The 16,433-nt window shown below is 39.2% G+C and overlaps 1 protein-coding gene across 1 annotated transcript in view; it reads right to left on the minus strand.

The window, feature by feature from the left end:
* LOC100351945 (cytochrome P450 2C5-like) overlaps positions 1–16,433 on the minus strand; it is a 51,780-nt gene that overhangs the window by 589 nt on the left and 34,758 nt on the right. The window contains exons 6-7 of the mRNA XM_070057142.1: positions 8,563–8,633; positions 1,017–1,166 (exon numbers count right to left, since the gene is read on the minus strand). Of these exons, the coding sequence (XP_069913243.1) occupies positions 1,017–1,166; positions 8,563–8,633 (221 nt within the window). The remainder of the gene's footprint in view (positions 1–1,016; positions 1,167–8,562; positions 8,634–16,433) is intronic.

The following is a 16,433-nucleotide window of genomic DNA, read 5'->3' on the forward strand; positions in this document are numbered from 1 at the left end:
AGATGACATGATCCTTTATTTAAGGGAACCAAATGACTCCACCAAGGGACTATTGCAACTCATAAGAGAATCTGCAGGATATAAAATCAATACATAAATACATCAGTAATATTTGGATACAAAGACAATGCCATGGTTGAGAAAGAAATTGTAAGATTAGCTTCATTAACAATAGCTACAAAATTTAAATTTCTTGGAGTAAATGTAACCAAGTATGTGAAATATCTCTAAATGAAAATTTTAAAAAATTAAGTAAAAATAGAAAAAGACATAAAAAACTAAAAATCTTTCATTTTCTTCTATTGTAAGGCATAATATCATAGATGTCCATAGCACCCAAAACAATTTGCAAAATACCAAGGACATTCTTTTTAGATTTAGAAGAAATCAATGCTAAAATTCATGTGGAAGCAAAAGAAAGCCCTGTGTTTATTTTACCTCAATTCATAGTAGATAAATTAAAGACCGAACTCAGCAGTCCATCACCTAATGACTGTATAAAGAAACTGTGATTATAACACACTGTGGAATACAGTGTGGAATACTCAAAAAACATTGAAATCTTGTTTTTTGCAGCTAGATACCTTAAGCTTAGTGATTAAGCCAGTCCCCAAGAGACAAATATCATGTTTTCCTTGATATGTGTTAAGAGAGTACAAAAAAATTTAATGTACATGAACAAAACTCACATAAGATTTGATTATGGTTAATGCCTTTATCAATATTCTTGAGGAAGAGTGGTTTTCTACTGGTTGAATTCTTTATTTATTTGAAGGTTATACTTATGAACATAAAACAGACTGAAAGTATATCATTGCAAAAACTAAAAGACAAAATAAGGAAAGAGGAGGAATTGCAGGAGTGTGGGAGGGATGGAGTATAGGGTGGGTAGTATCATTATGCTCATAAATCTGTACATATGGAATACATGAAATTTGTTCACCCTATATGAAGAAAAAATTCAATTAAAAGAGCTATCTTTTCCTCTGAAGTTCCATGGAAATGAATTTTATTACCTGCTGAGAAAGGCATGAAGTAGTCAAGTAGTCACTCTTCTTAAAGTTGCCACTCTCATCCAGAAATTGTCCAGAGTCAAATACCTTTGGGTTAGGAAATGCGTTTGCATTATGTATCACGGATGTCAGTGATGTTATGATGTCCGTACCCTGGATAAAACAGACACAAATAAGTCAAGTTATTAAGAAGTCACTGAGCTGGAGTAAAAAAACCGTGGAAATCACTTAGGACAATATTTTAATCAATAGAAGAGGAAGCCCAGGTCCCAGGAAGAACAGTAACATCTCTAGCCACCAACTGCATCAAGCATGCAGTGTTGAAGATTTCTACACCACAGTGCCCTGTGCAGAGGGAATGAGTGGCTCATATCCTTGGAGCACTACACTCTGTAAAGACATCTGGCACAGGGTGAGCCTGAGTAATGGGTATAAAACAGCTAGTACAACAATCCCCTCCAGTAGGTCCCCAACCTGATGCAATGGAGGCACAGAGGGAAGAAGAACATATCATTATGTTCTTAGAATTACAACTAGAAAACACACTGACTCTGTTAATAACTAAAATTAAAATTTTAAAATTAAAACTTAAAATTTTTAAAAATTAAATTTTAAAGTTAGAAACATGTTAGAGAATTTTTTTAACTTTCATTTAGTAAATTTAATTTCCAAAGTAAGTTTATGGATCACAATGGCTCCTCCCCCATAACTTCACTCCCACCCACAACCGACCCATCTCCCACTCCCTCTCCCATTCCATTCACATCAAGATTCATTTCCAATTATCTTTATATACATAAGATCAATTTGGTATATATTAAGGAAAGATTTCATCAGTTTGCACCCACACAGAACATAAAGTGTAAAATACTGTTTCAGTACTAGTTACAGCATGAATTCACATTGGACAACACATTAAGGACAGAGATCCCACATGAGGAGTAAGTACACAGTGACTCCTCTTGTTCACTTAACAATTTGACACTCTTGTTTATGGCATCAGTAATCTCCCTAAGCTCTAGTCATGAGATGTCAAAGCCATGGAAGCCTTTTCAGTTCGCTGACTTCGATCTTATTTAGACCAGGTCATAGTCAAAGTGGAAGTTCTCTTCTCCCTTCAGAGAAAGGTACCTCCTTCTTTGATGTCCCGTTCTTTCCACTGGTATCTCACTAGCAGAGATCTTTCATTTAGGTGTTTTTTTTTTTTTTTTTTTTTTTTTTTCCAGAGTATCTTGGCTTTCCATGCCTAAAATACTATCATGGGCTCTTCAGCAAGATCTAAATGCATTAAAGGCAGATTCTGAGGCCAGAGTGCTATCTAGGACATCTGCCATTCTATGAGTCTGCTGTGTATCCCCTTCCCATGTTGGATCGTTCTCTCCCTTTTTTGTTCTATCAGTTAGTATTCACTGACACTAGTCTTGTATGTGTGATCCCTTTGACTCTTAGACCTATCAGTGTGATCAATTGTGAATTGAAATTGATCACTTGGACTAGTGAGATGTCGTTGGTACATGCAATCTTGATGGGATTGTATTGGAATTTGCTGGCACATTTCTAACTCCACCACTTGGGGCAAGTCCGATTGAGCATGTCCCAAACTGTACATCTCCTCCCTCTCTTATTCCCATTCTCATATTTAACAGGTATCACTTTTCAGTTAAAATTTAAACACCTAATAATAAATGTGTGTTGATTACAGAGTTCAACCAATAGTATTAACTAGAACAAAAAAATACTAAAAGGGATAAAGTATTACATTGTACATCAACAGTCAGGACAAGGGCTGATCAAGTCACTGTTTCTTATAGTGTCCCTTTCACTTCAACAGGTTTCCTTTTTGGTGTTTGGTTAGTTGTCACCGATCAGGGAGAACATATGATATTTGTCCCTTTGGGACTGGCTTAATTCACTCAGCATCATGTTTTCCAGATTCCTCCATTTTGTTGAAATGACCAGATTTCATTGTTTTTGACTGCTGTATAGTATTCTATAGAGTACATGTCCCATAATTTCTTTAACCAGTCTACTGTTGATGGGCATTTGGGTTGGTTCCAGGTCTTAGCTATTGTGAATTGAGCTGCAATAAACATTAATGTGCAGACAGCTTTTTTCTTTGCCAGTTTAATTTCCTTTGGATAAATTCCAAGGAGTGGTATGGCTGGGTTGAATGGTAGGGTTATATTCAGCTTTCTGAGGATCTCCAGACTGACTTCCATAGTGGCTTAACCAGTTTGCATTCCCACCAACAGTGGGTTAGTGTCCCTTTTTCCCCACATCTTCTCCAGCATCTATTGTTGGTAGATTTCTGAATGTGAGCCATTCTAACTGGGGTGAGGTGAAACCTCATTGTGGTTTTGATTTGCATTTCCCTGATTGCTAGTGATCTTGAACATTTTTTCATGTGTCTGTTGGCCATTTGGATTTCCTCTTTTGAAAAATGTCTATTGAGGTCCTTGGCCCATCTCTTAAGTGGGTTGTTTGTTTTGTTGTTTTGGAGTTTCTTGATCTCATTGTAGATTCTGGTTATCAACCCATTATAAGTTGCATAGTTTGCAAATGTTTTTTCCCATTCTGTCGGTTGTCTCTTCACTCTCCTGACTGTTTCTTTTGCAGTACAGAAACTTCTCAATTTGATGCAATCCCAAATGTTAATTTTGGCTTTGCTTACTGTGCTTCTGGGGTGTTTGCCAAGAAGTCTTTGCCCGTACCTATATCTTGCAGGGTTTCTCCAATGTTCTCTAGTAATTTGATGGTGTCAGGTCGTAGATTTAAGTCTTTAATCCCCGTTGAGTGCATTTTTGTGTAAGGTGAAAGGTAGGGGTCTTGCTTCATGATTCTGCATGTGGAAATCCTATTTTCCCAGCACCATTTATTGAATAGAGTATCCTTACTCCAGGGATTGGTTTTGGACCCTTGATCAAATATGAGTTGGCTGTAGATGTTTGGATTGATTTATGGTGTTTCTATTCTGTACCATTGGTCTATCCATCTGTTTCTGTACCAGTACCATGCTGTTTTGGTTGCAACTGCCCTTTAGTATGTCCTAAAATCTGGTATGTAATGCCTCCGGCTTTGTTTTTGTTGTACAAGATTTGTTCGCTATTCGAGGTCTCCTGTGCCTCCATATGAATTTCAGCATCATTTTTTCTAGATCTGAGAAGAATATCTTTGGTATTTTAATTGGTATCGCATTGAATGTATAAATTGCTTTTGGGAGAATGGACATTTTGATAATAATGATTCTTCCAATCCATGAGCATGTGAGTCTGTATATTTGCAGGTTTAGGATATGTGTTCATTTGCAGTGGTGCTCTTATCATCTTCCTACCCCCCCAGATGTAGCCTTTTTGAGCATTCCTGCAATTTATAATCACGTTTCTTAAAAATCTCTATTTCTTTATTACCGGTTTTAACCTTTATTTATTTTCTTGCAAGACAGATGGTAATTTTCATCTCTATCTCTATCCCATATACATACACGCCCACAATGACAGGCGCACAGTAGTCACTCCATTTAGCACAATATATTTAGATCACATATTTTGATCATATTAGCATTCACTTTTTCATCATTCTGAACACATAAATATAGTTTCCTAGTGAGACAATTCTTCATCTTTAATTTTTATTAATTCCTTCAACATTATTAACTTTGTCATCATTTTTCATTCACAATTTTCTATCTCCTGGAATGAAATATTTCCCAATGCTTTCATAGATGTTTCAAACACCTGGTGATAATTCTCTGGTTATTGTGAAACTTTAGGTTATTAGTCACATCATTATTGTTCTTCATGTCTCTGCTCATGTCTGCCTATCCATCTGGTCTACTCTGCAGTGAATATGTCCAGTGCCTGGTACCAGAAACCCCCAACACTTTATCCTCCTGTGGGAGCTTTCAGTTCCTAGAGCCCACGACTTCTCACTTGGTTTCTGACATTTGGATGGAGAACCACATACTGTATTTTTTCTGAGAAAATGGGATAAGTAAGTTTTTTGCAAACATGAAGGTTTAAAGATACCCTTTTGTTATTAATGATATAATAGTTATTCTTGAGAATTCTGATGCTTTTCTTTTTTTATTTTTTATTTTTTATTTTTTTATTTTTTTTTTATTTTTGACAGACAGAGTGGACAGTGAGAGAGAGAGAGACAGAGAGAAAGGTCTTCCTTTGCTGTTGGTTCACCCTCCAATGGCCGCCGCGGCCGGTGCGCTGCGGCCGGTGCACCGCGCTGATCCGATGGCAGGAGCCAGGAGCCAGGTGCTTTTCCTGGTCTCCCATGGGGTGCAGGGCCCAAGCACCTGGGCCATCCTCCACTGCACTCCCTGGCCACAGCAGAGAGCTGGCCTGGAAGAGGGGCAACCGGGACAGAATCCGGCGCCCCGACCGGGACTAGAACCCGGTGTGCCGACACCACAAGGCGGAGGATTAGCCTAATGAGCCGCGGCGCCGGCCTGAGAATTCTGATGCTTTTCTAGGTCCTAATCTTTTAATATGATCTTTCTTATCTCTCTGAAATTGATCATAATTTTCTTTTATTCTTCTGTTCTGAAACTCCATGGCCTTGTGTCTTGTGCAGATGTTTTTATTTCATTTACTTTGTTGGATACTAGGAAATAATATTCTATGAAGAAGGCAAAATATGGAGGTCTCCATTAGAGCCATTTGCTCTCTGGAGGGTTCATGCAGCAGCTGAATTTCAGGAGACAAGATGGAGAGAAGAGCCAAGGTCTTGGAACACCAGGAGAGCCACACATGCCTTTGCACCTTTCACCTCAAACTTCTGTCCCGGAATACAGGGCTTCTGAGGCTTGGTGTCCCCAGAAATTGAACTCCCTTTTCCTGAGGGGAAATTCACTTAGCTTAGAAGAGGAATTGTGGGGGGAACTGGGACAGGGATAACCACGTGTCTCAGCCTCTTGTTCTACCCTCTTTGACTCTTGGGATTTCCAAATCCTGACCCTTGGGGATGTAGGGACACAGACTAGCTCCTCTTCCTTGTTGACCCTTCCTCTGCTATGTTTGGGTTACAACTTCTCCCTCTCTGCAAGCTAATGATCATCTCTGCAACTGCTCTGGGAGTTTCAGGCATTTACGAGAGAGTTATGAGCTGGTTCCTGTACTCACTCACTTCTACTTTTAAAGTACTATTTCTCATTTGTAATTGTGCAGTTGTCTGTTAAGTGGGAGCTTGCTCAAGGGAAAAAGTGTGTTATCATACCTCCTACAAAAGTAAACTTCTCCCAGATAATTTCCCAAATGAATTTGTCTAAGAAATATAAAATTATTTCACCTCTCTCAATGTTGTTTTATTCAAGGCCAGCTTTAGGGCAATAGATTTCTGTTGTAATAGCACTACTTTGCGTGCATTTTCTGACTGAAAGGAACACCTGACTTATGCATCTAAGCTTTTTGGGTACATCCCACACTGGAATTAGCTAAAGAAGTTTCAGTGAATTTCAGTTGATTTTCAATAAGAAAAGCTTCCTTGTCCTTTTCCCTGCAATAGAGCACTGAATTGTCAGAATAAGGAAAGTTAGCTTCAAGACTCTACCTACTCCTCAATGGGGTCTTTTTGTTAGAAAAGTAAATGCCATGCTGTGCCTGCTACACATCACTCCCATGAGATCCAGCACAGCCCCCAAACATCACTGCTCTTCCTCCTGCCATGCTGTCTCCACTTTTCTCAGATCTCCTCCTGCATTTTACCCTGGGATGTTTCATCAGGAGCAGGAGGGAGTATCTCAGCGTTGTGCTTGTTGTCTCAGTCCCAGCTCCAAACAAATCAAGCACAGTGGTTACCAAGCTTTCAAGAGTGAACTCCAAATGGTTTTCCTAGGAGTGATTTGATGCAATTTGACAAATTACTTGCCATCATATATTATTACACTAAATCCAAAATTACACAATTATTTTAAAAGATAGCTAACAGGGAAAACTGAAAGTGCAATATTAGGAAAAACTCTTTAGAAGTGTGTGGACACTATTGATAAGATATCCCCAAACTTCATACTATACCATTAATCTCATCTTCCTAAACATTCCATTATGAGTCTCTTGAGCGAGGGGTCATGAATATTTCTTTCACAGAAGAATATCAGCAGAAGCCTAGTGATACCACAGCCTCTATTTCCTTCTTCTTACTTGAAACATTGTTGCAAAATGGCATCACTTGGAAGGGGAGGTTTTAATTATGAAAATGAGGGTTTATGTCCTAAATATGGCAAGGAAAATGGAGGTCACCCAACTCAGATGCTTAGTGATCTATTATTGCCAGACTGGCTGAACTTGAGTCACTTTGTATTCGATGTAAATGAACCATTTGCTTAAGCAAGTATTAACTACATTTTCTTATGTATAAACAAAAGACATTAATATAAATGAAAGCATAAATCTATTAATATGTTAGAAGCATACCATGAAATATATTACATGCCCAATAAAGAGTTCACAATTTTGTTTTCTGCCAAAACTTGATATGGAATCAATTGTACCTGCAGATTCTTTAAGAAGCTACAATTGTACAAAGCTGGTATGGCAGCAACACCTAGAATGATAATGGGTTCCTCAAGAAAAGATGAGGTCAGCACCACTGTGTCCAGAAGGGAGGCAACCGGCAAGATGGACTGGGGACATGGGCAGGAATGAATATGGAGGTACAAGATGAAGAGAAACTGCTGTCATAAAGATAGATCTGAGACCTTCACTGTGTCCACAGACAAAGGAGAGAACAAGAGTGGTGCTGATGCAGAGATAAGGGACTACTTACCTGGAGTCCTTATGCAATGTGAGTTAGGAGAGAGTAAGCCATTGAAAAGGTTATGTTGGGCCTGGCCCTGTGGCATAGTGGGCTAAGAGTCTGCCTGCGATGCTGGCATCCCATATGAGCACTGGCTTGAGTCCTGGCTACTCCACTTTTGATCAAGCTCTCTGATGTGGCTATGGGAATTCACTAGAAGATGGCCCAAGACTTTGGACCCCTCATCCGCATGGAAAAGCTGTAAGAATCTCCTCTTTTCTGGCTTCAGATCAGCTCAACTCCAACCATTGTAGCCATTTGGGGAGTGAGCCAGCAGATGGAAGATGTCTCTCTCTCTTCCTCTGCCTCTCTGTAACCCTGCCTTTCAAGTAAGTAAAATACATAAATCTAAAAAAAGAAGAAAAAGGAAAAGACAAGTGAGTTTGGTAAGGACTGAAAAAATTATGTGACAGAGAACTGACAATAAGAGGAAATTTTTAAATATTGATGACAACAGATAATTTATATTTATAGTTTTCTAACCAGTCCCTAAATAAGCATTTTTATCACTAAATCCCAGTCCTTAAATCAAATGTTTTCATAACATCAAAATGACCTGTGTAATGTCAGTGTTATATAATCATCACACAGAAAATTAACTAAATCCTCTTAATACATACATTTGACACTAAAAGACACTCATATCGCTTGGTAATCATGTTTTCAGAGAGTTTTCTAAATTCATCAAGTTATACTTTCTCTTGAATCAGTAAGACAAGCAGTGTCCTCACAAACCAACACTAACATTTCCATTTTTGAAGTGGATTTGAGATTCACTGGGTACTAGCACATAACCTGTCATAATTAAGCTAGACTCTAAGAAACAATAGCAAAGGGGTAGACTTTCCATATCATAGAGCAGTGATACTACTATGATGGCCATTCTGGAGCAATGTCACAATCATGCTAGATCAGGAAGTTCAGGAATCAGTCCCTGCAGGAAAAGAAAATCACTGAGCTTGAAGGATCTGTCTGGAGAAAGTATTTCAGGACTGGATGCTTGTCAGACTCTTGCAGCTTCCGGCTAGTGCTTGATGAAGAACTTGTCTGCTGTATTTCAGGGAACTTTGGTGTCTCTCATACAAATAGAGGCCAACATACGTTGTACCTCAGCTCTGTGGCAGGCAATTTTGGAGCCAATGTCCTTCGCTGCTGTGTGGCTTTCTGATCACAGACTGGGCAAGGGTAATATTTCCTTTAAAAATAAGGAGTTGAGGCCGGCGCGGCGGCTCACTAGGCTAATCCTCTGCCTAGCGGTGCTGGCACACCGGGTTCTAGTCCCGGTCGGGGCGTCGGATTCTGTCCCAGTTGCCCCTCTTCCAGGCCAGCTCTCTGCTGTGGCCAGGGAGTGCAGTGGAGGATGGCCCAGGTGCTTGGGCCCTGGACCCCATGGGAGTCCAGGAAAAGCACCTGGCTCCTGGCTCCTGCCATTGGATCAGCGCAGCGCGCCGGCCGTGGCAGCCATTGGAGGGTGAACCAACGGCAAAGGAAGACCTTTCTCTCTGTCTCTCTCTCTCACTGTCCACTCTGCCTGTCAAAAAATTAAAAAAAAAAAAATAAGGAGTTGTGCCTTATGGTTGCTGATGGGCTGGCACTGTTTCAATCCCACGTGCTCCAACAACTTCTCCAGGGCATTAAGTGAGGAATTTAAAGAAGCAGAATGACTTTAGCATTTTTCTTTCTTTTTTTTATGTATTTTATTCTTTCCCCTCTCCCACTCCTTCTCCCCTTCCCCTTCACATCAGAATTAATTTTCAATTATCTTTATATACAGAAGATCAATTTAGCCTATGTTAAGTAAAGATTACCACATTTTGCTCCCACACAGAAACATAAAGTGTAAAATACTATTTGAGTACTAGTTATAGCATTAATTAAACACCTAAGAGTAATTGTGTATTAATTACAGAGCTCAACCAATAGTTTTAAGTAGAATATAAAATGCATCTTTTGCATTGTTGTGGCTTCCCCCCCCACCTCCCTCCCTCCCGTGGCCCTCCCCTCACCCACTTCCTCTCCCCTCCCCACCCTTCATCACGTTTCATTTTCGGTTACCTTCATATACCGAAGATCAATTTAGTATATACTAAGCAGGGATTTCAACAGGTTGCACTCACACAACCGAACCAGGTATAGGGTATTGTTCGACTAGTAGTGTTGTATTTGAGTTTCATAGATAAACATATTAAGGACAGAGATCCTGCGAGGGGAGCATGAACCCAGTGACTCCCGTTGTTGATTTAACAATTGGCACTCTTATTTATGACGTCAGCAATCACCCGAGACTCTTGCTATGAGCTGTCTAGGCTATGGAAGCCCCTTGAGTTCACCAACTCTGAATTTGTTTAGTCAAGGCCATATCACAGTGGAGGTTCCTTCCTCCCTTCAGAGAAAGGCGCCTCTCTCCTTGATGGCCTGATCCTTCTGCTGGAGTGTTGTTCACCAGGATCCTTCATTTAGATTGTTTTTTGCCACCATGTCATGGCTTTCCATGCCTGAGAGACTCTCATGGACCTTTTAGTCAGATCCGAATGTCCCAAGGTTTGATTCTGAGGCAGGAGTGCTGTTTTGGGCATTTGCCATTCTATGAGTCTGCTGTGTGACCTGCTTCCCCCGCAGGATCATTCTCAACCCTTTTGATTCTATCTTTCATTATTTGCTTACACTGGTCTTATTTGTGTAATCTCTTCGACACTTACCCTGTCTTTTGGATCAGTTGTGTATTTATATTTGTCTCTTTACCAAGTGTGCTGGCATTGGTACCTGCCTCCTTGGTAAGATTGAGTTGAAATCCCCTGGCACATTTCCAGATCCACCATTGGAGGTAGGTCTGAGTGAGTATGTGCCGACCTATATATCTCCTCCCTCTCTTATTCCCACTCCCATGTTCCACAAAGATCAATTTCCTATTAATTTTTAAACGCTTAAGAATGGTTGTGCATTGATTGCAGAGTTCAACCTGTGGTCTTGTGTAGAGCAAACCGAGCAACAACAACAAAAATATTAAAGGAACAAAATAGTAAGTTTTTCCTCAACAGTCTAGACAAGGGCTGCTCATGTCATTGTCTCTCATAGTGTCCATTTCACTTCAATGGGTATCATTTTAGGTGCTCGTTTAGTTGCCATCGATCAGGGAGAACATGTAATATTTATCCCTTTTGGACTGGCTTATTTCACTCAGCATGATGTTTTCCAGCTTCCTCCATTTTGTTGTGAATGCCCGGATTTCGTTGTTTTTTACTGCTGTATAGTGTTCCATAGAGTACATATCCCATAGTTTCTTTATCCAGTCATCCGTTGATGTACATTTAGGTTGATTCCATGTCTTAGCTATTGTGAATTGAGCTGCAACAAATATTGACGTGCAAATGGCTTTTTTCACCCCTTTAATTCCATTTGGGTATATTCCAAGGAGTGGGATGGCTGGGTCCTGTGGTAGTGCTATGTTCAGGTTTCTGAGGACTCTCCAGACTGTCTTCCATAGTGGCTTTACCAGCTTGCATTCCCACCAACAGTGGATTAGTATCCCCTTTTCTCCACATCCTCGCCAGCATCTGTTGTTGGTTGATTTCTGTATGTAAGCCAATCTAACCAGAGTGAGGTGGTATCTCATTGTGGTTTTGATCTGCATTTCCCTGATGGCTAGGGATCCTGAGCATTTTTTCATGTGCCTGTTGGCCATTTGGATTTCCTCTTTTGAAAAATGCCTGTTAAGGTCCTTGGCCCATTTTTTTATTGGGTTGTTTGTTTTGATTCTGTGGTGTTTTTTGATCATTGTGTAGATTCTAGTTGTTAATCCTTTATCTGTTGTGTAGTTTGCGAATAACGTCTCCCATTCTGTTGGTTGCCTCTTCGCTTTCCTGACTGTTTCCTTTGCTGTTAAGAAACTCTTCAATTTTAGGTAATCCCATTTGTTTATTTTATTTTTGATTACCCGTGCCTGTGGGGTCTTCTCCAGGAATTCTTCGCCTATTCCGATATCTTGGAGGGTTTCCCCTATGCTCTCAATTAGTTTCATGGTGTTGTGGCGCAACTCTAGTTCTTTGATCCATGTTGACTGGATTTTTGTATAAGGTGTAAGGTAGGGGTCTTGCTTCATACTGCGGCATGTGGACATCCAGTTTTCCCAGCACCATTTGTTGAAGAGGCTGTCCTTGTTCCAGGGGTTGGTTTTAGGTCCTTTGTCAAATATGAGTTGGTTATAGATGTTTGGATTGATCTCCGGTGTTTCTATTCTGTTCCATTGGTCTATCCATCTGTTTTTGTACCAGTACCAGGCTGTTTTGATTATAACTGCCCTGTAGTATGCTTTGAAGTCTGGAATTGTGATGCCTCCGGCCTTCTTTTTATTGTAAAGGATTGCTTTAGCTATTCTGGGTCTCCTGTGTCTCCATATGAATTTCAGCATTGTTTTTTCTAGGTCTTTGAAGAATGACTTCGGTATTTTGATTGGTATTGCATTGAACTTGTAAATTGCTTTTGGGAGAATGGACATTTTGATGATATTGATTCTTCCAATCCATGAACATGGTAGGTTTTTCCATTTTTTTGTGTCGTCTTCTATTTCTTTCTTTAGTGTTTTGTAATTTTCATCATAGAGGTCTTTGACCTCCTTGGTTAAATTTATTCCAAGGTACTTTATTGTTTTTGTGGCTATTGTGAATGGGATTGATCTTAGTAGTTCTTCCTCGGCCCTGGCATTGTCTGTGTATACAAAAGCTGTTGATTTCTGAGCGTTGACTTTGTATCCTGCTACTTTACCAAACTCTTCTATGAGTTTCAGTAGCCTCTTATAGGAGTTTATTGGGTCCTCTATATATAGTATCATGTCATCTGCAAACAGGGATAGTTTGACTTTCTCCTTTCCCATTTGTATCCCTTTAATTTCTTTTTCTTGCCTGATGGCTCTGGCTAAGACTTTCAGGACTATATTGAATAGCAATGGTGAGAGTGGGCATCCCTGTCTGGTGCCAGTTCTCAATGGAAATGCCTCCAACTTTTCCCCATTCAATATGATGCTGGCCTTTGGTTTATCATAGATTGCCTTAATTGTGTTGAGGAATGTTCCTTCTAACCCCAATTTGCTTAGGGTTTTCATCATGGAGGGGTGTTGTATTTTGTCAAATGCTTTCTCTGCATCTATTGAGATAACCATATGATTTTTGTTTCTCAATTTGTTAATGTGCTGGATTACGTTGATTGACTTTCGAATATTGAACCATCCCTGCATACCAGGGATAAATCCCACTTGGTCCGGGTGAATGATCTTTCTGATGTGTAGTTGGATTCGGTTTGCCAGAATTTTATTGAGTATTTTTGCATCTATGTTCATCAGGGAGATAGGTCTGTAGTTTTCTTTCTCTGCTGTGTCTTTTCCGAGCTTAGGAATTAAGGTGATATTGGCTTCGTAGAAGGAATTTGGGAGGATTCCCTCTCTTTCAATTGTTTGAAATAATTTGAGAAGAACTGGGGTTAGTTGTTCTCTAAATGCCTGGTAAAATTCGGCAGTGAAGCCATCCGGTCCTGGGCTCTTCTTTTTCGGTAGTGCGTTTATTACTGATTCAATTTCTTCCATGGTTATGGGTCTGTTTAGATTTTCTATATCTTCACGGCTCAGTTTAGGAAGGTTGCATTTGTCCAGGAATCTATCCATTTCTTCCAGGTTCCCCAATTTGTTAGCATACATCTCTTTGTAGTAGTTTCTGATGATTCTTTTTATTTCTATTGTGTCAGTTGTTACATTTCCATTACTATCTTTGATTTTACAGATTTGGGTCTTCTCTCTCCTTTTTTTGGTTAGTTGGGCCAATGGTGTGTCGATTTTGTTTATTTTTTCAAAGAACCAGCTCCTGGTTTTGTTGATCTTTTGTGTTGTTTTTTTGGTTTCAATTCTGTTTATTTCTTCTCTGATCTTTAGTATTTCTTTCCTCCTTTTGGATTTGGGCTTGATTTGCTGCTGTTTTTCTAGTTCCTTGAGGTGCATGGAGAGTTCATTTGTTTGGTTCCTTTCCAGCTTCTTGATGTAGGCACTAATTGCTATAAACTTTCCTCTTAGCACTGCTTTTGCTGTGTCCCACAGGTTTTGATAGGTTGTGTTATCATTTTCATTTGTTTCTAGAAATCTTTTGATTTCTCTTTTAATTTCTTCGATGACCCACTGTTCATTTAGGATCATGTTGTCCATTCTCCATATATTTGCATATGGTGTAGAGATTCTTGGGTTGTTGATTTCAAGTTTCACTGCACTATGGTCTGAGAAGCTGCATGGTATGGTTTCAATTTTTTTGAACTTGTTGAAGCTCCCTTTATGGCCTAGTATATGGTCAATCCTAGAGAATGTTCCATGTACTGGGGAGAAATACGTGAACTCTGTGTCTGTGGGGTGGAGGGTTCTGAAGATATCTATTAGGTCTATTTGGTCTATGGCATCAATTAGCTCAGTTGTTTCCTTGTTGAATTTCTGTCTGGTTGATCTGTCCATTGGTGAGAGTGGGGTGTTGAAGTCCCCTGCTACTATTGTATTTGAGTCTGTATCTCCCTTTAAATCCTTTAGTAATTCTTTCAGGTAGCCAGGCGCCCTGTAATTAGGTGCGTATACATTTATAATAGTAATGTCTTCCTGTTGGATAGATCCTTTAATCATTATATAGTGCCCTTCTCTGTCTCTTTTAATAGTTTTTATGTTAAAGTCTATTTTGTCTGATATTAGGATGGCCACACCAGCTCTTTTTTGATTTCCATTAGCTTGGAGTATCTTTTTCCATCCTTTCATTTTCAGTCTGCGTGCATCTTTGCTGATGAGGTGTGTCTCCTGAAGGCAGCATATAGTTGGATCCTCTTGTTTTATCCAATCCGCTAGTCTGTGCCTCTTTGTCGTGGAATTAAGACCATTCACATTCAATGTGATTACTGTTAAGTACTGTCTTTTTCCCTTCATGTTTCCTGAAACGAGCTGTTTATGTATTTTGAACTTTGTTTGTGGGTTATTCTACATTCGCTTTTTTTTTGCAGTGAAGTTCTTGTTTTTGTATTTCTGTGTGCAGCACGTCTTTGAGCAAGTGTTGTAGGGTTGGACGCATGGATACAAATTCTTTCAGTTTCTGTTTGTCGTGGAAGATCTTTATTTCCCCTTCATTCATAAATGATAGCTTTGCAGGATATAGTATTCTAGGTTGGCATTGTTTGTCTTTTAAAACTTGAAATGTATCATGCCATTGTCTCCTTGCCTGTAGTGTTTGCGATGAGAAGTCTGGGGTGAGTCTGATTGACTTACCCCTGAATGTGATTTGTCGCTTTTCTCTGGCACATTTTAGGATTTGTTCTTTGTGTGTCACTGAACTGAGTGTTGCCACAATGTGTCGTGGTGAATTTCTCTTCTGGTCTACTCTGTTCGGAGTCCTGGCTATCTGTTGTATTTGTGTGTTGTTATCCAGCTGCCTTTGTTTAAAGTTTTCTGATATTATTTCGTTGAAGACACCGTCTAATCCATTCTCTCTTTCCACCCCCTCAGGGACTCCTATTATCCGAACATTACACCGTTTGATTGAATCTTGTAGGTCTCCGACCGTGTTTTTTAATTTTTTAATTTATTCTTCCTGCGATTGAACTGACTGTATTATTTCTGGAAGTTTGTCTTCGAATTCTGATATTCGGTCTTCTATTTCATCTGTTCGATTTCCGAGGGATTCCACAGTGTTTTTTATATGGTCAATTGAGTTTTTCAGTTCTAGTATCTCATTCTGGCTTCTCTTTAAGATCTCTAATCCTTGGGCTTGTTTTTCATTCAGCTCTTGACATTGTTTCTCATTATTTCTAAGTATTCTGATTATTAATTTTCTGAATTCTTTTTCTGGCATGTTTTCAACTTCTTCTTCTGCCTCTGTTATGGTTGGTTTAGCCTGCTCCATTGGCAAATTTATATTATCTTCTATTTTTTTTGGTTTTTGGTTTTGTTTTTTGGCATTCCATCTGGGTGATTTTTCAGGTTGATTTCCCTCTACTATAGGCTGCTGTGAGTCTCTACCAATATCCAGTGTAACCAGGCTGCTCTACACAGCCCACAGGTAAACCTAGCATTTTTCTATTCTCTCCGGACCCAAGATTTTAGCAAAATCTGTGTCACATCACTGACTGATAGCAGAGAAAACATAACAAGAATCAAGTGATCACATGACAGGAAATATAACCTTGCTAACACAATTTATAAAAATATCTAAATAAATAGATAGCTGCAGGCTTTCTCAAGGATAAATGGCAATTTGTGCAAGGCAGAAAGTCTCATTTCCAGAATTGTTACGTTATGATATATTAAATGTCCAGTTCTCAACAAAAATCTACATGGTATACAAAGAAGCATTAAATATTGTCCATTAAAAATTTTAAAAATGATTTAAAGGAAGTCATTCCTGAGGAAGCCAAAACAGACATATGATAAAATCTTTAAGTTAAATTTCTAAAATGTTCAAAGAGCTGAAGGATATTATGTAAGAATGAAATACAATTACAAAAATATGTGGTTAAAACTAGAGTATACCAATGAGAAAGAAAATACAGAACAAAAAACAAAGAATCTCAGAAATAAAAGTCATATTGAAGGATAAATATTCCTGTTTAGAG

This window comes from Oryctolagus cuniculus, chromosome 15 (genome assembly GCF_964237555.1).
Source record: "Oryctolagus cuniculus chromosome 15, mOryCun1.1, whole genome shotgun sequence".
Classification (NCBI taxonomy): Eukaryota; Metazoa; Chordata; class Mammalia; order Lagomorpha; family Leporidae; genus Oryctolagus; species Oryctolagus cuniculus.